This window comes from Aedes aegypti, chromosome 2, assembly GCF_002204515.2.
Source record: "Aedes aegypti strain LVP_AGWG chromosome 2, AaegL5.0 Primary Assembly, whole genome shotgun sequence".
Lineage (NCBI taxonomy): Eukaryota > Metazoa > Arthropoda > Insecta > Diptera > Culicidae > Aedes > Aedes aegypti.
Window position 1 is genome coordinate 61,856,272 of NC_035108.1, and position 22,979 is coordinate 61,879,250.

The 22,979-nt window shown below is 37.2% G+C and overlaps 2 protein-coding genes across 8 annotated transcripts in view; one reads left to right on the forward strand and one right to left on the reverse strand.

Annotated features, from left to right (window-relative positions):
• Positions 1-22,979, forward strand: part of LOC5578232 (chondroitin sulfate N-acetylgalactosaminyltransferase 1) — a 183,534-nt gene that overhangs the window by 88,558 nt on the left and 71,997 nt on the right. The gene's annotated exons all lie outside the window — the stretch shown is intronic.
• LOC5578234 (synaptobrevin) overlaps positions 7,072-22,979 on the reverse strand; it is a 76,263-nt gene continuing 60,355 nt past the window's right edge. For both annotated transcript variants that reach the window (XM_021840976.1, XM_001663709.2), the window contains exon 4: positions 7,072-7,278. In XM_021840976.1, coding sequence (XP_021696668.1) covers positions 7,250-7,278 — 29 coding nt within the window. In that variant the 3' untranslated portion in view covers positions 7,072-7,249. The remainder of the gene's footprint in view (positions 7,279-22,979) is intronic.

Here is a 22,979-nt window from a genome sequence, read left to right on the forward strand (position 1 = left end):
GAACTTGGGATCGAATCCCATCCCCGAGATAGTCCCTTATGACAAAATGTTATAATGACGACTTCCTTCGCAAGTGATATAAAGTTTGGTATTTTACCTCTTATGCAGGACTATTGTCGATTTTGTTCAGGTAGTAAGTATTTTAAATAATTTGGTATAGAATTCATCAATTTGGTATTCAGTAGCAATTAAATCGGTATAGTAGCCCAACGCCGGAATTCTGAGATAATAATTGCTTGAATGCGGATTTAGGTGGGAGTTCTTTGGCACTCTATCCGGTTTTGGTCCTAAGTAAACTATTAAGTACTGAAACTATCGTTCGACGTTCGAACAAGCATGTAATACAAGTAGAGGCTGTTATACCAGCCAAAATTATAATTCCATAACAAGGTTTGCATAAGGCAATTCGAATTTAAGACAAGAAAGAAGAACAATCTTGCGGCCAAACAAATAAATTATGTAGAGATAAATTCTCCAGGCTTTTTCAGTACCAAATAAGGTCGGCGTTAACGAAACACATAACGGGAAATACTCATCGAATTAAGGAATAAGGTATCACGTCGTATTCAAATTTTAAATTTGACAAAGTTAATCAAATTATCATAAAAAATCTGAAACAATTTCCCAAAGTACATTTCTATTTTCTTTGTGTCCCAACATGCTGAGCTCCCTTGCCGCGAAGGTATATAATTTGAATCATTAATGAGCGATACTAAAGAGTGCGAACCCTGGGTGGTGACCCTATCGCAGACCTGCATCAAATTTTCATAAAGCGCCCTGTGTCAGACGGTAGACCAACCGACCCAAGGAGGAGCCCGTCGATTTCAGTTTTTCATCGTACCCTTGCCACCCACATTAGGGGTACTCACAAGGGAGGTGGGACAGCAACATATCGCAGACCATTGCGTCTCTATCTGCTTAATGAAGCTCATTGAAGATAGGCTATTCAAATATTAACCATCTTTGTCCTCTTCATTCTGGGAAACGTTTCCCCGTTTGCTAGCTAGAATAGGAGTAGGGTTAGAAGAGTAAAAATGCTAACTTAAGCTTAATCGCATTTTACAGAGAAATAAAAATCAAAGTTTCACAGAAAAGTTGAGTATTTTTATACTAAATTTAAAAGGGATTAATTTTTCAACAACTGAAAATCAAGTTACTCAGCATTCTCCAACTAGAGATCGTTTTCGAAAATTTCTTGAGGGGCTGATTTGGAAGAAGTGAGAACTATTATTAAAGTTTCAAAAATATAAAAGCCCCATATTGATAATAAAATTTATCACATCCTCATCATGAAACTTCCTGAAAGTAGCTTATCATTCTTAGTTGATGTTTCTAGAAAAATGTTTTCAGCTGGCATATTTTCTTGACAAATGTAAAAATGCCAAGGTTGTACCAATTTCAAAGCAGATAAAAATCCTGCAAATGCTTCTAGCTATCTCCAATCAGTTTGCTTTCCTCTATCAGTAAACTATTTGAAAAGGTCATTTTGAACAGAATGATGGTCCACATAAACGATAATTCAATTTTTGCCAATGAACAGTTTGTATTCCGATATGGACATTTGACCACCCATCAACTTTTACGTATAACAAATTTGATTCATTCCAACAAATCTGAAAGCTTTTCTACTGGTCTTGCTCTTTCAAACATACCCGAGCAGGTGGAAAAAGCTGACCAAGATCACATTTTGTTGTTTTAAAATAATTACTGACGATCATAATCAGCTATTGGTTTGTTGGAGATAAGAGATAAAAGATCAAAAATAATATCAAAAAATAATATGGAGAAGTATTGAACAATATCTTATTAAGATATGGCGAAGAAAAAAATTAAGAGATGACGAAGAAAAAAAATAATCAAAAAGGCAGCAACCAGAATCGAATCTATGAACAGAGATACTAACCAATCAGCTATGCCAATCAGATGAAAGTACAAAGAAAAAAGAGCTTGATTTTCTTCGCTTTCTGAGATTACTTGTTGCTCCTAGAGGTTGTCCTGACGTCACACTGTTCAGTCTCACCATTTTGATGTTGAATGTGTTTTGTTTCATGTCGAAAAACTAATTTTGATCTTGTTTACATATTTTCAGATGTTGAGCTTTAGCGCTGGGATTTATAAAATTTTCGAACATCTTTTCAATATCAAATTGAGCTATGCGATCATAATTTGTTCGTTTCGAGATGTGATTTTGATTTTTCCGTCTGCCCGGGTAGAAAAAGCATTCAACACTGTTTGGCATGAAGACTTGATTGTGAAATCAAAAAACTTTAATTTTCCAACATACATTGTTCAAATAATCCTAAAATATCTGTCAACTCGCACACTTCAGGTTAATTATCAGAACTTCAAGCCTGATAGACCTCCTGTAAGAGCTGGTGTTCCTTAAAGCAGCATTTTGGGATCAATATTATACAATAATCTCTCATCTGACTTACCTGAGTAACCTCAGGAATGCCAAAAATCTTTGTTTGTGTCATCTGTAGTAGATTGCAAATTTTTTTGTTTGAATATAAATTCACCGATACCTTCTAATTTCTGTACATATTATTAATTTCATTAAAATGTAAACTAGGCTATTTTACGTCATAAGTGCATTTTGTACCACTATGCCCTTTGCTCATGAGGTCGTTTGCCAGTGATTCTACTGTTTTCACATGGATCCTGAAAAAATAAATACTATACACGTGGATCCATGTAGAGGAATAACTGAAAGCTTCAGACTAGAATACTCCTTTATCCACTATCAGGAGCCGAAATAGCCGTACCGATAAACGCGCAGCTATTCAGCAATACCAAGCTGAGGGTGGTGGGTTAAAATTTCGTTGGTCAAGGATCTTTTCGTAAATTTTCTCGACCTTCCAGGGCATAGAGTATCATCATACCTGCCTATCGTGTGACCCCCCTGGTCAAGAATTGAGAAAGCTCTCAATTCTTTAACTGTTTAGGTGCTCATAAGAACACTAAACTGAGATGCAGGCTGTCCCAGTTGGGACGTAACGCCAGATAGAAGAAGAACCACAATCAACGACGTTCGTTTCACTAAATATAAACTGTCGACTCCACTCGATATCAAACCTCCCAGTGCGGCAGTTCCATTTAGTTGGAATCCCACGTGTCTTTTCTCCATCGAACATTTGGCCAAAGTGCGTGTCATGTCGCTTCTCCCACTACCACCATCACCACCAAGGCCCCTGCTAATCCCGTTGATGGGACGTGCTCCAACTTGAGCGTTTTACGTGACATTGTTCCGTCCCCGTTCTCTAAAATGATTATCTTAAAGTCCTGACATTCATTGGCTTGCTTTAACGGAATTGATTCCTATTTTCCTTTTTGGAGTTGTGAGTTTTTCACCGTACTTGCAAAGAGCAATTCTCGCTGAAACCAGGCCGCCATCGGCACCCATCGTTAGAATTCCAATTTTATGTCTCTGATCGCTAGCTTTCGATAAAACTTAAGGGTGGTCCTTTTTGTTTTCTCAAATTGGTGGACCCCTCGTACGCCAGCTAGCTAAACAGTTCGCAAAAAAACCCCATTTTTTGATAAATCTTGGGTATTTCTTCACGTGATATGTCTCATATTTCCCTTGGAACACATACCAAACTTAATGGCATCGTATAGAGAAAGGATATAGCTTTCATTTGAAGTTAAAAAAAATCCGGCGGCCATTTTGAATTTGGCCGCCATCTTGAATTTTGATAGAAAAATCGTTTTTTCACCATTAGCGCACCGCTCGTTTTGAATTCTGAGATCACCATCAGAAAGCTGAGGAAAAATTGCGTAAGATAGGCTACAGAAACTAGGTGTGCAATGGTATTTACCCTATGAAATGAACGATTTTCTAAAACATGTTCCACGATTTTGACGTACATGGCGAGTGCAATCAATGCAAACATCATTTTTGGTACAACAAAGATACAAGTTTTCAATAGTTGGTGTATTTTTCGAGTCAGATGAAGAATAGGAGTATTATTTTGAGTGAAAAAATCTGGCGGCCATCTTTGATTTTGACGCCATCTTGGTTTTAAGTAGTAGAATGAGTTTTCACCTTGATAACACTCAACATGTTGAATTTTAATGCCACCGTTACACTTACTATTCTTCTTGTTCTTCTTTTTCCTGACGTTACGTCCCTACTGAAATAGAGCCAGCCCCTAAGCTTCAAAAATAAATTAACAAGTAGAATTTTTTAACGCTTATTTGCCACCTGAATGATTGTTCTGCATATCTGCGAGTTGAAAAATAGCATTAATTCTTTCATTTATTTGGTCTAAAACCATTGATAGAAATGAACAATCTGTTGAACAGCTAATATAAGATAAGAAATAAAGAATCTGTTTGTTTTTTAACGGAGATCTTTAATTAATTAAACATGAAGAGCGCTGAGATGGTAAAAAATCATTCTACTGCTAAAAACTAAGATGGCGTCGAAATCCAAGATGGCCACCAGATTTTCCAAACTCAAAATGATTCACCTGAGTTTCGGCATTACGTCCACATTAGAACAAAGCCTGCTTCTCACCTTTCAATTTCGCTATTTTTCACATGCATGTTGGGTGTTAGTAAAAACAATACTTTATGATTCAGAAAATCAAGGATTTTTTTTTGCTTAAAAATTTAAGATTTCCATTCTAAATTAATGCACTTTTGGAAATGTTTTACGTTAAAACTACAGATATTACCACAAAACTTACTAATGTCCCAACGCACAATTTATAAACTTCATTCGATGACAAAAAAGCATATGGTAAAAAAAAATTTGTTTATTTCAATCAATGTTTTTGGACGGTTTTTATTCATTAAATTTATTTATTCATAATAACTGAATTCAAAGATATGTCGAAGAAATATTCTGTTATTAAAAATCGTATTATAAAAGAAAATTCCTATTTAATAACCTGTATTTATAACTAATAAAGCTGAGTATCAGGCTCGGTTCCACTAGGGACGTAACGTCAGGAAAATGAAGAATAATAAGAAGAAGAGTATACGTAACCTTGTTTTTATTGGTAACCTCTAAATTCGGCATGCTGAGTGCTATCAAGGTGAAAAATTCATTCTACTAGTCAAAATCAAGATGGCGTCAAAATCCAAGATGGCCGCCAGATTTTATCACTCTAAATAATACTCCTATTCTTCATCTGACTCGAAAAATACACCAACTATTGAAAACTTGTATCTTTGTTGTACAAAAAATGATGTTTGCATTGATTGCACTCGCCATATACGTCAAAATCGTGGAACATGTTTTAGAAAATCGTTCATTTCATAGGGTAAATACCATTGCACACCTAGTTTCTGTAGCCTATCTTACGCAATTTTTCCTCAGCTTTCTGATGGTGATCTCAGAATTCAAAACGAGCGGTGCGCTAATGGTGAAAAAACGATTTTTCTATCAAAATTCAAGATGGCGGCCAAATTCAAAATGGCCGCCGGATTTTTTTTAACTTCAAATGAAAGCTATATCCTTTCTCTATACGATGCCATTAAGTTTGGTATGTGTTCCAAGGGAAACATGAGACATATCACGTGAAGAAATACCCAAGATTTATCAAAAAATGGGCTTTTTCGCAAACTGTTTAGCTAGCTGGCGTACGAGGGGTCCACCAATTTGAGAAAACAAAAAGGACCACCCTGAAGTTTTATCGAAAGCTAGCGATCAGTGATATAAAATTGGAATTCTAACGATGGGTGCCGATGGCGGCCTGGTTTCAGCGAGAATTGCTCAAATGACTTTAAAATCCGCCGGAAATTCAGGAAAATCCAACTAGCGCTGGTTTTGTGTTCTTTCTGTTCGTATTTTTTTTAATTTCCTTTTCTGAATTTTTATTTTGATATATCCGATTGTATCGTCCGAGTGATACACACCTACATCTATTTATCACATAAATAAAATTTAGGGGTCTATTTTATAAGTCGAGTCGATCAAAAAGACTCGAGTGGAGTCACTGTCGACCGAAAAATTCGCTCGACCCAGCTCTGTCACTCGAGTTTTTCGACAGTTGTCACTCCATGTGACTGGATTACTATGGGAGTCGACGGGTGACATCTGAAATATGCATGCTTACTTTGATCGACAATGACTTCAGACGAGTCACATGAATCTGCTCGATTTACAAAATAGACCCCTTACTTTGGTTTTTTCGAATTGAATATGAATTGCAAATGATCCTCTATTAAAAAATCATTTCTTCAGTGAAATAACAACCATTCCCGTAGTAGTGCGGAAAACGTAAGGAAATCCAACGGGAAAAAAAGTTTTGCATTTTACTCATTTCCTTCGGCAAGCCACGGGTCGCAGCTTTTAGCTGAATTAATTTTAATATTTCATAGCCTCTCCTGCTGGCCATCGGACTCCGCCTGAAGCCCTGCCTGCCCAAATCGTACATAGCTAACGGAGAGCCCCAGGCAAGTCAGTGTGTCAGTTGAGTGGCTGGCAGGTTTTCCGTTTTTTGGGATTCTTCGCTTGAGGTAAATTCGACATAGACGAGTCAGGCAACGGTTCCATATTTTTTTGGGAACGAATCGCGGCAGTTGTGGTTGACTAACTGTAATCGAGAATATAGTTCAGGTTTCAGAGTGTGTTTTACAAATAGTTGTGATACTCCCATGAATACATGCTTATCATAAGTTGAATGATGCTAAAAATTTAACATTTAATGTTATGTGCTGTCAAACTGCCTACCCTGTTTGTCACAACAGTCTTCTTCTTCTTCTTCTTGTCATAACGTCCTCACTAGAACAGAACCTGCTTTTTAGTTTTGTGTTCCTTTGAGCACTTCCACAGTTATTAAACGAGAGCTTTCTTTGCCAAAGTTGCCATTTTTGCATTCGTATATCGTGTGGCAAGGACGATGACTCTATAGTCAGGGAAGTTAAGGAAATTTCCATTACGAAAAGATCCTGGACCGACCGGGAATCGAACCTAGACACATTCAGCATGGCTTTGCTTGTTAACCGCGGACTTTACCACTAGGCTTAAAAAGGCGCCGGAATATCGAGATCGAATTATAGTCGACCTATCATTTACTTACCTATATGGTGTTTCTTTCACGTCAATACAAACTACGAATGTCTTCGAATAACTTACTGTATTACAAAATATATATCCATAATATTTCACATAAATTGTGTAACTGTCCTCCGGATTAATGAAATAGTTATATACTAGTTTGAAGTAAAATCTTTGCTTATTGTTCGATAACGAATAAAACTCATATATTGCAAAACATTGCGGGTTTCCACAGTTCACCTAGTTCGAATCATTGGGGACGAGCCAAACTGAAATGAAAGCAGAAGTTTATGGTGAAATATTTTGATAAGTCTTTGGTGGGTTTTTCGTTTCAGTCAAATGTTCTACTGCCGCTCTTCGCATAAATATCTCATGTTTCATGGGATTTCATATAATCATGGGATAAATGGGTGAAGAGGGACAGTTTACCATTCGGAATATAATCCGTGCATAACTTATTCTCAACAAGCATAATAATAAAATACTTATCCGTATGAAGATATGAGAATTACGATAAATTACAACGCTGGAAAATTGAAAACAATGTAGCGGACGTGTATGATAGAGTATCTTTTGCCGATGAAAGGTTTCCATTGCGAGCATAAATACAGACAAACAGACAAAGTGTTCATCCTCAACGATTGTAACCAGTGTTGTAAGCAATCACGGTAGTCGACACGTTTTCGTTGCATTTGTTTATTTCTATTATTTTTCGTAATAAGAGCTGCTTTCATTGCATGTCTGTCACATACGACATAACAAGCAACGGGCATTTCTGAAATCTATGCACAATGTATGATTTATGAAAATGTCATCGTGTCAGGTGACATTCATACCACAGTTTTTTGTGTTTCTCGATTTTCATTCTACCATTAGTGATATGTGTGAGTGGTGATGTTAGCGAATAAGTGAAGACCATTGGTCCTCAGCCCTGTTTTTGCAACCATTTTTATTTTTAAAAGTAATTAGTTTGCGTAATGATTTGGTTTATTGTTCTTGATAACTTTAGGAGAAGAACAGCTTCCCGAAGAAAAAAAAATGCAGAACTCATCAGATTTAAGGTTCAGATTGCAACAACTGTTTGTCTGTGAGTGAACTAGATTGGTCGTTGAATGAAAGTTCTTCATCGGCCAACAGCCCGGCAGCCACTCACCATAACAGATAGACGGGTGAAAATGAAATTTAAGCTTCCATTACGCCTCACCGACTTCTATGCTATGCCACTGATGAACTCCGAAAATGGCAAACTGCAGCTGATTCCACCGACCGCCGCCATCATTGCAGTTGATGAAGAGAGATGTTGCTGTTACTATCAGGCACCTCAGAGTCTAACCAGGCGTGTAGAATTCAATTTCAAACTACAGAGGAGCAGGACTAGTTTGTTCCACATCGACTGCAGAGTAAACAACTAGGGTAGGGGTACCAAATGTGGATGCAATAAATACGTCAACGGTAATGACGAAAATCAGTATTTGACTGCGTTTATAAAACGTGTGCATGATTATGGAGGTTTTGTTACGCCAGTTTTTCGAATACCAGTTTCCCTAATTTCCCGTTTCCCCGAAAAGTTTGAAGCATCATGTCATACCTTTATTTATTTCAGGGTGGTGAACAAACTGGTCATCTGATATGTATCTTTCTTTATTTAATTGGCTTACCATCCTCAGCATTTTTGGCAATATGTGTATAGCCGAGATTGACCAAATATCTCCTTCTTTTGATTGCATATCTTTGTTTCTAGTTCACCATCCTGCCACTGAAGACTATTGTTCTCAATAGACAACACAAATTCATCGGTTGAAGGGTTTTTACCATACAAACCCATAAATTTGTTGTTGAAAATGAGTTGAGTGTTCCTGAGAGCTTGCCATAATTGATACTATAGCTATAACTGGTACATCTACCCTCTATATCTTCTGCCACGGTCCTCGGCGGGGCTGGAAACGATGCGTGTCTAATGATCATGATGATGACGCAGATCGAAACTACCCTGCAGGAGGAGCAAATGATGAGCCCATCTGAAGCTATAAAGCTTCCGTCTGAAGATATTGCAATCATTGGGAAATCAAGTGTATCAACAACGGATGATATGAAGCCCACCCTGGGGCAACTGTAACGGCATTAAGATGCACATCAACTGTGCTATCGTAGGTTGCGTGCTTATAATGGGAAGATTAGATGGGTTTCAAATGTTTAAATACATGATGTTTGAATACATTTATTCTAGGAGTATTATGTGGATTTCCCGAGCAACAATTCTAGGGACTCCAGTACCAATCCTTCTAACAAGAATCTAGGGACATCCCTAGATAAATTGAGTTTGAGCTTGATTGGCCGCCCGTGGTTGCTACTCCAGTGTCGCCAGATCAGCTGCATTTATACAAGGTACCAACCAGATGACTGCTTGGGACTAACAAACACCCTCAGTGTATAAGGGCTGGTGATCTTCTATTTTAGGTAATACATACTGGCGCCACCCACGTCAGAATGCAGACCTATTTATAACTGACCCACAGTAGACCGGATAAACCCCTCGACAGTTCATGCGGGAAGATATAGGGGTAAGATAATTTGTATGGTAGATAGAGAGGTACGCATTTTGGTTAGCAGACGGTATCAGGTGTAAGAAAACGCGTAATGGTGGAAGAATGGAGAGCGTAGATAAACGGTTTCTTATTCGTGTCTGGTTCTAGGGTTTGCTATGAATGAATAGTTCAAGTGTGATAGATTAAGAGTGAAAAATAAATTCCTAAGATCTCTTGAAAATTATTTGCCGATTACTCGGTCGTGCAAATCTTGGTTACCCCTTAAAAGGCGAGGATGACTTTTTAGCACTCATTTGTTTATATCTTTTGACTCAATTGATCAATTCTCAAAATTTTAACAGTATTGCGTAGGGGATTAGTTGCATCTCCAAATACATCCAATGACATTCCGGATACACGGTCAGAAATGTAGTGTACACCTTCTATTCCACCAGTGATTCTTGATAAAATTTCAATACATTTTGAATGTATTTATGTGAAAGTATATGAATATAGTATGTATATAAAGTATTTTAACCTCATGTGATACATTTTTGAACGACGATAATTATTTGACCACTTGACATTTTCAGATACCGGAGTCTGGAAGTCTAAGTACAGTCAGGTCTCCTATTAGACACATGGTTGAGGGGGCGTTATAGGAATCCGCGTTATAGGAGACCCAGGGCTTATGGGATTCCATCCATTTTGGGATAGTTTTGAATATCTCGTATGCGTTAAGAGATAGCACAGTACTTCTTCGACGGAGTTTCAATACTCAGTACGATCTACTTTGAGGAGTTGTGGATCATCATTAACTTGGCCGGAAGGGGCGTTTTTTCAACCTTGCAATATATGAACCATGAGGGATAAGAATGCAAAATATGTAACAAGTGATATTCTTAGATCCTGATGTTTTTGAAGGTTGTAGTCTTCGGAAGAGTTGTTCAATAGCTCAAGGGCTGACATGCGACATTCTGACACGGAAATACGCTACCAGCTATCCGCAAAACAAAAGTTTCGCGCTCACTAGCGTCACCTGGCGAGAAAATCTCTAAACTTTTGGCTCAAATAATGTTAGCCCTTGCGCTATTGAACAACTTTGCCGAAGACGCCATCTTTCTAAGTGGTCAGGCTACTGGGCTATCTGCAAAACACAAATTCCATGCTCACTAGCGCCGCATGGTGCCAAAATCTCCAAAATTTGGGTTCAAAAATAGAAATATTAGATTTAGAACGCTAGGGGCGCTGTTACCTCCATACATTGACTGTGATGGAGATGAATCACCCACAGTAACCTTGATTTTCCCCAGACACAATCCACTGGTACTCAAAGTGTCAACCTGATTGTTTTGTTTTCTATCACGTGTTTATCATTCGAGATGACCAATTCAAGTTAAACCAGATCAAATTTGCAAAACTGGTTATTCATTCGAGGCCAGAACCTACACCGAAGGTCCAGCTGGAAAATTCCTTCCTGAAACTGGTCTCTTGAAATGCATCTTCACCCCGGTGCCTGCCAAAAACCATCATAACGAAGTGTTCATTCATTACGATCCGATGATTGCCAAGTTGGACGTTTGGAGGGTGAATTGTCCGAAGCTTCTAATTATACAGCTGCATAACTATCAATTCGTTGGACTTCAAATGAACATCAACTTCCTGATTGACCTGGCCAGACATGGTCCCTTTCAAGTGGCGGATGTCCACACCGGTTTCATCGATCTGCACATGGAAACCTTGTTTTCAGTGAAAACGGTCCCCGTGACGGCCGACAGTGCCATACAGGGAGCCAACGCCGGATCCGTCAATTGACGTTAAGCCGGGGAATTCGGTAAAGGCCGGTACTTCGCTCGCCGTGCTGATTGTCATGAAGATGGAACACGTTCTGAAGGCAGCCAGTGATGGAATTGTGAAGGCCGTCTCCAATCCCGAGGGTTCCAACGTACAGAAGGGAGCCGTTCTGATTGCGTTTGAATCAAACTAGATGATAGGTACCTTAAATATTGCGGACCAGCAGTGCATTTACAATCAAACAGTGACAAATCGTAAATTTATTAGAAATATTATGTGATTTTCTATTTGTAGAATAAAAGGGTAGCACAGGGCTCAACGTGAATCGAACGCTAAGCATTATGACATTTTCTGATTGACAATAAAAGTTTCACCCAATTGTTGTGCGAGAACGCAACGTGCGTGCGATAGTACTGTGGCAAAGTATGTTTGTTGATTTGCAAAGTAGGTTACTATGGTTTTATTGGAGAAAATTTGACACTTTGAGTACCACCTCAAAATCTCGCATACTAGATGTTGGTCACAAGATTTGCAGCGACAATAGCGGTCTAATTTCTTATATGTCTATTGGTTCAAATAATGTTAGCCCTTGTGATACTGAGCAACTTTGCCCAAGACGTCACCTTTCTAATTCTTCCCGGATAACCAATCCAAATCAAACGTTGATTTCCATACTGTGTTAAGTAATATCATATTTGTTCGACAAAAGATGACCATCGGAAGCCTTTCTGCTCATTTTGAATACAGGTGACCACTTGAAGTCCACTTTCGGAAACCCGTTTTTGGTCCGAAAATGTTCAATTTCACAGAAAGATATTATGCGCAATGACATTGTTTCATCTAATGAAACCTTTTTGAGGTAAAATTGGGATATTTTAGACGAATAGGGGCCATTTTAAGTTTTGTTAAGTAACTCCGGTATCTAGTTCCGGATTACAAATATTTCTAAGAAAGAATTATCTTGTGGCACAAAAACGCAAATTTGAAGGATACTCTCATCATAAGAAATTTAAAACATAACTGTTTCCTAAAGATAAATATATCACAAGCTAAATAAGAGTATTTAGGATACGGTCTATTATGCCACAACTCAAGTTAAGTAACAAAGTTCCACTTTTTGGTTTCGGAAATCATAGATTTTTTATTTGATAATCCTGTTATACTGAAAGGATCCTTGTGAGAACGCTTAAACGATTTCAATAAGAATCCTTAAAGTATTCTAATGGATTTTGATAAGAATCATAGAAGGCTTCTAATATAATCCTTGGAAGGTTTCTGATAAGTTCCTTGGAAGGTTTATGATGAAATCCCTTAAAGGTTTCTGATAAGAACCTTAGAAGGTTTCTGACAAAATCTTGGACAGTTTCTGATGACAATACTGGAAGGCAGTCTTCCTGCCAGTCAAACACGTTGGTTCAGGCGGTTTTGTACTCTCCTCGTACTCTGTTTTCGTGTGCAAACCGAAACGCTCGAAACTGAACCTAAACCCAAACATGTGTAAAGTGAACATCGGTGCACACGTCGGTTCGAAAACCGGTCCATTTGTACCTCAATTGCAACCGCGGTTCAAACTTTGGTGCAAATCTTCGGTTGCATCCGAGGTTCAGAACGATGACAGACAGAAAATTGTTGATGTCCACGCTTATCAATTTCTACTTATCGTGTCATGTTGTTTGATATAGTAAAATCCTTGGTTTTTTCATAAAGTTACCGCTAAATGTTATTAAAAGTATTGATCTCAATTGATCTGCTTAAATGAAACATTTATTCAAGCCTCAAGGGTCTTGCGATTTGAACAAAGAAGTTCCATATAGGATCGTAGTAATTTATCCGCGTGGATTTCAACCGTTCTCTGTCTGCCTGCTTTGTGCCATTATTTGAACCCAAGTTTGAACCCAAGTTTAAACCGAAGTACACATGTACCGAGTTCGGTTTGATACAAAGTTGCACATCGGTTCGGTTCATGGGAAGACTGCTGGAAAGTTTCTGACGATCCTGGTAGGATTCTGACGAGTATCATGGAAATATTATAATGAGCTTTTTGAAAGAATATTTTGAGAATCCCGACATTTCAGATGAGATCTCTGCTATGTTTCTAATGAAAATCTTAGAAAATTTGAAAATAATCGTGGATAGATTCAATTTAAATTTTGGAAGAATTATGATGAAAATCCAGGATGAATTCTGATAAAAATCCAAGAAGATTTCTGATAACAATTCAGGAAGGATTCTTATCAGAATACTGGAAGGATTTAGAGAGGATTTTGTTGTGAATATTTATTTATCCTGGAAGGATTCTGATTAGATTCGGCATTTTAAATTAAGTGTGTGGCTTCTTAAAAATGTTGCCTGTCCTTGTATGGAGCTGTTTGTGCGAATCGTCCAAATTGGTCACCTCATAAAAAAAGAGTACCGCTTCAGTTAACTGAGCAAAATGCCTCAGCTTAATCTCAGAAGCGCCTCTTATGGAAAAGCCTTAAAATTCATCCAACCCGTTCCATTGATTTTGTGACAAATTTATTAGTTTTCAAGACAATCACTCAAAAATGTTCATCTACCATTTAAGAATTTTCTATAATAGGAATCATAACATTTACATAGGAATCTATAACATTTCTCCAAGAATCATTCTAGGGATTCTTGCATAGATTATGTCATGCCTACAAGAAATCATGTTAGAATAAATTACAAGACATAATCTTCTAGGGATCTTCGTAGGAGTAATTTACAGAATGCTCATGAATATGTTTGAAGTTTTTTGGAAGTTGGATTCAAGCACTATTCTGCCCATAACTGCATATTTGTAACATTCGACAAAAGTAGGCATTGGGTAAATGGAACAATAAATGTGCATTTTATGGCACAAACCAAACTTGGTATTTTTTTTCGAATTTTCTAGAACAATCTCACAGATGATAGTAAGCTGATTGAATGGTATTTACTCCATTTTTTCAAAAATGTCGAATGTGACTGTTATGCAGTTATGGACAGTATTGCTGATCAAAGTTTTCGCATTGATTTTAAGCAATAAATACTAGAACAGTGATTCCCAACCTTCTTGGAGTTGTGGCCCCGTTCGAAGGTCTACAAACATCGCGCGGACCTTAAAATAAATGATCTTAACCTTCGGGCTGTCGCGCTGTTGTACTTTGATCAACAGTTGTGATTTATATGCTAAAATAATGATAGCCCTTGAGCCACAGAACAATTTTGCCGAAGACGTCATCTTTCTAAGTGGTCAGACTCCTGGGATATTCGCAAAACGAAGGGTGGTGTACAAAGTACAACGCGCGACTACTTGCGTTACAAAAATTCGCGCGACATCCGAAAGGTTAAAATCTAAGCTCTTGAAAACGAACTCAAATAAACTTAATAAAGCTCAAATTGAGAAGAAAACTGAAGACTGAAAAAAAAAACAATATTTTGTGAGATTTCCGCGAATAAATTCATGTAGCATCAAAAAGATCAATAGGATAAAAAACAACTACCGAAAAGCTAAACATTACATATAATTTGCAATTGGATCCAATTGCAAATTATATGTAATGTTTAGCTTTTCGGTAGATGTTAAACTTCCACTCGGCTGGTTAGCCGTAAACCACGATTCATAATTAAAAAAAAAACAAGTATAAAAAACAAGTTTAGTTGAAAATTATCAAGTTCTCAGAGTAAATCAACAGCTATATTTGGCAGCAGGAATTCGGAAAAAAATGAGAGTATCTCTCACTTGTCGCTCTCTGTAACATGATTATTCGGGGGTAAAATGAACCACTTGAGATGGGGGTAATATGAACACCATGACAGGACGAATACTACCGGATTTTATTTCAAATGCCGAGAGTTTTCCGGAGGAAATATAAAGATAGACATGGACAGCCATCCAAATGGTCGCGGCTAAACGTTCCATCGATTCCGGAATGTCTGTGAGATATGCATTGATCATGTACCAGATACCGAGAATCATGCCGCAACCCGTTCAATTTGAACGGTGTTTATTTTACCCCCAGTATATGTTCATATTACCCCCATTGTATGTTCATTTTAGCCCCAAGTATATGTTCATATAATCCCCGTTACATGTTCATTTTACCCACATGTTTGGAACATTGACTCTGTGGAAAGAAATTTTCAAAATTATAATAATGCTGATAAATTTCTTTTTTCATCACAATATTTCAACTTGTTCCATTTCATAAACATCCTTCTTCAATTCTGAGCAATTAAAAAATAATCTGACAGCTTCATGAGCAAGAAAACATGAAAATTGCTTATGGTGTTCATTTTACCCCCAGTTTCCCTAGTGACTGAAATCAAGGATGAAAGGTAAATGGTGTTTAAAAAAGTACCATCAGTACATTATTGGCAGCTTCTCAGTTAACCTCCAAAACATACCCAGACAACCAAAATGTACGTATAACGAAATCACCTGGAGGCTTTGTATGTGCAAAATTTCACTTATAATATGTCGCGAAAAGGCCTTCTACGTACAAAAGTGGAGGCGATATGCGTGCATCTATTATGTGACGAATAATAACATGCATTGCGAGTGTATACATATTCTACCGAACTAACTTGTAATCTTATGCGACTTAACATATGATAATAAATGTTGATTTGACAGCTGCTACGGATTGATTCGATTTACTTTGTACGAGTGTACGGAACGAAGCAAAATGTACAAATGAACTCAGAAAAAAAGTGTTTTAAGCGAGAAAACTCATCAATCTGACGAGTTTATCCACGGTGTTTTGCGAGTTTGATGTAATTAGTATGAATAAACGAGTTATAACGTGAACTTTCATGCGATTTCTGGTTGTCTGGGTATCTTGGGAAAATTCCAACAAAAATCTCTCCGTTAACTCATCAATGGTATTTTCAGGAGTTTGTTGAAAATTTCTATATGAATCATCTCACGAGATTTTCAAAAATATTTTAGAGGATTTTACCAGTAATCCAAGTAGCTCTGGATAGTATTTTTCTTTAAAAAAAAAAATTCAAAAAAAGAATCAGCTCTGCAAAGAACTGATTTTCTCATGAGCCAACCATCGACAATTACAAATTTCACCATAAACTATTAGAAAACTTGGACGGAATTTTCGCCGAAACCTACCAATATTCATTACTGCAGATATGATTCGATAATTTACTCTAAAATCCTGCTTATAGATTTGAGAACACTTTAATTTGAGTTGAAAGAGTAAATAATATTTTAACACAAAGCTGACGACAATTTTTTTTAGCGAATCTTGCAAGAAATGTCAGGATTTTCGCATAGATACTTCCAGGTATGATCTAAGTTATCAGGCAAGGCCAGTGAAGAAAGAATATCAGGCTTGTAATAAATACACAATACAGAATGTTACGCCAGTTTGAAGACACATAAACGTTACAATTTTTAAAATATGTGAAGAGCCGGAAATCGCTAATTTGATAATAATGGGATCCGCGGACTACCGGTTGGGAAACCCTGTACTAGAAATACCACCTTTTGTCTCTCCTAAGTGCGATATTAGGTCATCCGTTTCTAATTCCCGAGCGGGACATGGAATCCTTTGCTGTTCTGCATTCCAATTTTGCAGTTCAAGTAGGTATACGCTGGGGAAGAAAGTTCAAAATGCCTCCGAATCTTTCCAACTCATATTGGAAAGTTCTACTTCTCCTTTGGGGTCCTTTTCGAGGATCGAAACTCAAAAGTTTTTCAGTTTTAGAAAACTGGGATGCAGTGATTCTATACTCTATAATACGCAATTTGCACTATATTCCCTCTTATGAGGATTAAGCAGCGAGCGAACGACGATGTCGTGGACAGAGTATTTAGCTTAGGTACTAGTTCAGTTGCCGAAGCCGGTAGTTTGGTACGACGTACGAGCAGATTAAATCCATTCCACTCTTTCGAGCAGAATTCTCACAAATTGTACTGCACCTGGAAATCTGAAATAGGAGCAATCCATCACATGCTCCAGTCGCTTTCGGTAGATCAAAAAAGGCTTGCATTATACAGAATTCCGCAGGGAGACGCTACGCGTCCTACAGCATTCATTTTATATCTTGCTCACGTAAATTGGACAGCTTATTCAACTAGACGCCCGCTAACTGACCTTTTTTTTGCGGAAGAAGTCGAGCCTAGTACACGACACTGAAGATGGCCTTACAGTTGAGGTCGAAATACGCGTATCTGTCAAAGGATAACAACTCTAGTGCAATGGTATTTCAAAGAAATAATCCCTATTTCAAAGAAATAATGAATATTGTTCCCATCTTCTCTTGGAATAGAACTTCAAATGCACTTTAATCGGCTTTGAATACGAAGCAAAATTGCCGCGACGAATTGCATTTTCCAACTCAGTTCATAATGACCAATAGTGGCGGTGACAAGCATTCCCTCAGACACAGTAGAAGGCAAGTCTTTCGTCATGTTGCATCATCTCGTCAGATGCTGTCAATTTAATCCACCAGAGACGACTACATATACTGAATGTAGGTACGTACATTCTCGATGACTGTAAACGACATTGACGGGGCCACGGTTCCAAGCACAGGCATCCATCCGGGGAATAATTTTATATTCATTGAAAAATCTGAATGGTGACGTGGTTGGTGCTGTGGAATTTTCCCGAGAGAGGGAATGAGAGTTGATGATGTGCTTTGATGAAGGATGATGTCGCCGAAGAAAGAAGCTAGTTGTTGATGCTACGATTTGCACTAGTGTAGCTATAATTGGAATGACATTCACTCAGGAAAATTATAAGTTTAACGGGCAGCTTTTAAGGTGTCCTTGTTTCAGATTAGAAGGTCCAAAAACTGGATTTTTCTGCCGTTTCATCGAAAGGGAAACCAAATTTCAGTTTCAATAAGTGTATTTTTCCGTTTCTTAATAATACGTTTCACATCTTACCTGATACAAGCGTGTTACAGATGTACAGGGCTGACGATGTGAGCCTTAAGGGGTGATCGAAAGATGGAAGCAGCATTTTGATAAACACCTGATTAGTGCAGCGAACGCAGGAGATTAGTCCTGACAACGGAGGAACCTTTAAACTTTACTTTGAAATCACTCTCAAGAACAATAAGGCAGCTGACAGAACGTCTACCAAACGTATCCTATGGCCTTTCCCATTCCATTAATATTCCACAATATCCCGTAGCACCTATGAAAGGTCGTAGAGTTCTCTGCATCTATCTTAAGTAGGTGTTCAATTTACCATTCCTTCCCATTCCTCAGCATTCGCAAGGACGTGGCAAGGACAGCTCTCAACTTTTGGAGTATCCGTCAATCTTGTCTAAGATTCAAGGGTTTGTCTCAAACCTTTGACTTTGGTAACGGACGGGAAGGAGCAAACCCTCACTATTAAAAATAATGAGATTTACAGAAGACGTAAAACTTATTTTGATTTATTATTTTGCGACCTAAACTCAAAAATGACTAAATTTTACGTTTCCATTGATGTATTAGGCAATCTAAATATCTCATTACCTATTTTTGCAGCACAATAAGAAATTAATGGCATGAATGTAAATTCAGATATTTCATACCATAAAAGTATATCGTTACACTTTAATTTAAGTGTATTGGAACGTGAATTTACGTGATTTTCAACTTTGTTGATGGCGTCATTCCAACCGTCAAGTTTGTTTTGAATCATGGCCGCGATAAGACGTACTCGTGCGTTTTATTTTCTAAAAGATGTCGTTTATCGAAAAGTAATCAATATTCGAGTGCTTCTTATGTAAAAAACAAAAAGTGCAGTTTGTTTTACCGGTGCGCGAGTGGTTAGAGAATGCTCAGGGGATTAAGTTTGCCGGAAGGATACGAAATGGGAATGGAAAGTTTGTTTCCTCTGGATTGCTCGTCGTGTGACACAGAAAGCAGCTTCGCAGGATGTTTGAGTGAATTAGGTAAAATAATTGATTTGAGTTGTGAAAATGTTTGATGCAAGGCAAAAATTGCTAACAGAGTCATGGTGCAGTTGTTATTTCCGAAGCCATTTCATGTGAGAAGATTCTAGATTTGGAAGTGTTGATAACTGTTCTGTGGTCGGAAATATTAGTGCAATACTGCAAATTTTATTCATTAGTGTGCAGCGAATACATGGATTTATTACAAGAGGGTGACATTTAGTTATTGGTGAGTTTTTATTTTCTTTATTTATGCTTCATTCTTAACCCAACCCATCGTGCATTATACATAACACATTATGTGACAGAGGTTCAGAGAGACTACACGTCATGATGTAAAAGTAAGTCCTTGATCTTACTTCTATGTCATGATGTGTATTTTTTTTTTTGGTTTTTGCGCGTCATGTAATTTTAAGAACGGACGTAGAAAGGCGTCATTTGGTTCGCTTCTTTTATGTGCATCTTGATGAACTTAATTTTACATGATATTTTCTAAGAGTGCTCATACAACCGTCTAGGACTGTACTACCTACGAATTTGTGTTATCGTTATAATGATGTTTAACTAAATACATGAATAAACGAATACCGCGACCATTTTCGAACAACTCATGTTGTTAACAACTACGTCCAGCAAACCACAAGTCGGCACGGGTAACTGATGAGTTTGTAAATTTACTGTCGACTTGTTACATCGGATGCCATGTGTTCAACAACAGCCATATATCATTCTAAAGTAACCTTCACTCCGCGGTTTCCGTGCCGACAAAAGGGCATGTCAACTGAAAAGATGGGACTTAAGCTTCATACCAAACAAGACCCCTTCATTACATACGCGCCTGAAGTTGATAATTTTCCTGCTGCTGGGCATCATCAACCTTGCGACCTTGGTCATAAACCAAGCATCAGCATTACCGCAACGACTACTGGTCGGATCTCGTTTGTCCGAGCAGTGCACTGAAGCGTGTAGAACAGGGTTGTCCAAGGTACGGCTCGCGGGCCACACCCGCGAAGGGTTTGGAAGACTATTGAGTTTGAAGATCTTGGAAAAAGGTTACTGCATCATGAAATTGATATCATAGTACATGCATTTTACGCAATTTAGGAAAGGATTAACCCAGAACTAATGACAGGATGCTTACAAAATCTTGGGAAACATTCTCGAAAAATCCTGGACATAAAAACGGAAAACTTGGTAAAACAATCACATAATGTAGGGATGGATTTTCACAGAGTTTTCAGCAGAATTCTCTAAAATCCGAGGCGAATATCTGATTGCATTTTGAGAAGGATTCTTTGAAAATTCTGGATAATATTGTAAGTCATTTCATGTATTATCTATGGAAATATTCCGGTTGAATTCTAGGCACAATTTTCACAACTTCAATCACTGGATTTTCTTGGAATCTTGGAAAGCTATTTAAAGATTCCTGAGAGAGGTTCTTAGATAACACTGCGGAACACGTTTTTGTCTCAAGCACCAAAATACCGCTGTTTACTAAATTAAGTCCAGAAAGACCAAAATACCGCTGTTTACTAAATTGAGTCCATTGCCGTTTTCAGAAATATCATGACACGTCTAGTTTTCGAAATATTGACTGTTGAAAATGCAAAATTTGACTGTTTCAGCCAACTTGCATGCAAGTTTGCCAGCTTGTACGGTAATTTATTTGCTTAATTTGTCACAGAATTCAAACTTCATGTATAGAACAACAATTATCAACAAAGTTCATAATATTTTCGATGGTAAAATGTTATTTTTTGGTGGTTCACAAAAATATTGTATTTTGCCATATAAGAGAAACGCAGAATTTTATAAGGTACAGTGGGGGAAGTGTATCAGTGGGGTAAGTGGATCATTTGTCAATATAAAGCATAAATGCTTGAATATGTTGAATGTTTTCGCACCATTGCTTCGTGTTAGGTTATATTCTTATGCCCGCACTAATACTATTGCAAAACTGAAACTACACGTACACCAACACAAGCAAACTTGTAAACTGCAAAAAGTAATTAATTTCAAAATTGTTTTCCATCAATCAAAAATCCATTGTATCTCTGTCTTAAATCGAATTCTATTATTTTTTCGACACATGCTGAGCACACCAGTTCTAATTGAATGAATCACAATGAAAAATATGTGATTTTTATAAATAAATACAAATATATTGGACATGGTACACTTACCCCTACTTTTTAATGGGGTGGGGTAAGTGGATCAAGAATTATTATCATTTATTGGCAGACTGCTTACGAGAATTTTATTAAGCTTTAATATCCGCAAATGTTGTTTTCCTTTATTTTCTTCCATTCCCAGCTTGAATTTGTCAAATTGACCACAGAAAAATTGAATTAATCCACCTAAAAGTTTTTTTTAACCTTTCCGGCATATAAAAAAAATTAAAAGAATAATAATTTCAAAATGTACACGAAACTTGTCGTGTTTTATCTAAGTTGAGTTGTAAAAGAGCAAAATATACTAATTTTCCAATTGAACGCTTAGTATCGTACCTTATTTGACCATAGAAATTGTTCTAGACAGATGATACACATATGTTCAGAAATAAAATAGAAGTATTTCAGTTTGTTATTCCAAAGTAAGAGTAACTAATATTTTTAAACTAAGAGTGTTTTTCGAAAATATCGTTAGGAATAATCCAACAATACTTCTGTTTAACTTATGCGTATAAATGGATGAATTTTCTCCAATTTTTTCTAGAGTCAATGTTTTTTTTGTTACACTTAGTATGAACTAATATATACATACTTTTTATTATATTTTGATTAAATAAAGGAACTTTTTTTAATTTTAAAGTATTATAATGTAACATTACTAGCACTAATAACAAGAACGAGAGTAATATCATTTTTATTATACATAATCACACCACATTTGTTTCGAGAACAGATATTTTTAATTGGTGATCCACTTACCCCACCATGGTGGGACAAGTGGATTATTTGGCGCAAATTTTTAAGTCTCTCTTACTCAATACATAACAATCAGAAAAATAAAAATAAATGACGATTTGAAGTATAATAGTCCCTCATTTGTTATCCACAGAAAAAAAATTTGAATTACATTATTCACGTTAGCTGTACACAACAATGAAGTTAATGATTGATTTTTCTGTATCCACTTACCCCACGGTACCTTATAAAGACTGTAAACTTGTTGGAAAAAATCGATTTAAACTAAATTTTATCGTGAAATTTAAACTAAATTGTATCTAAATTGAAAGCTCAAGTCCTATTTAGCATGATTGGTAGCTTATATCACACAAAAGTTTGATAAATCATACCTTAAATTTCATGTAAATATCGATAAAATCTGTGTTTCATACAACTTTGGCGACGTGTAGCTAAAAATTGTGACGTGCTGGAACATTTCTGAGAACGGCATCAGATTCAGCAACCCAAAATCTACTAGAGACACATGATTTGATCCTTGAGACACGCAAAAATGTCATTTTTGTTACGCTGTGTAATCTTAAGCAAACAATATTTCTCTTTTTTTGGATTTCTTTCACATATTTTTTTTACTGATCAACTTTTGTCCGTATCGTCGGAATTTGGCCAGCCACACCAGAATTGGCCCGCGGTCTCAAAAAGGTTGGACAGACCCTGGTACAGAATCTCCCAGTAAGCCCAACCACGAGTGTTAGTGCTAAAACGCGCAACCGACGACTTGTCTCGTTTTCCTTGGCTCATCATCAACTGTGTGCCCCGGCTTTGGGGATGCTGCTGTTACCAGGG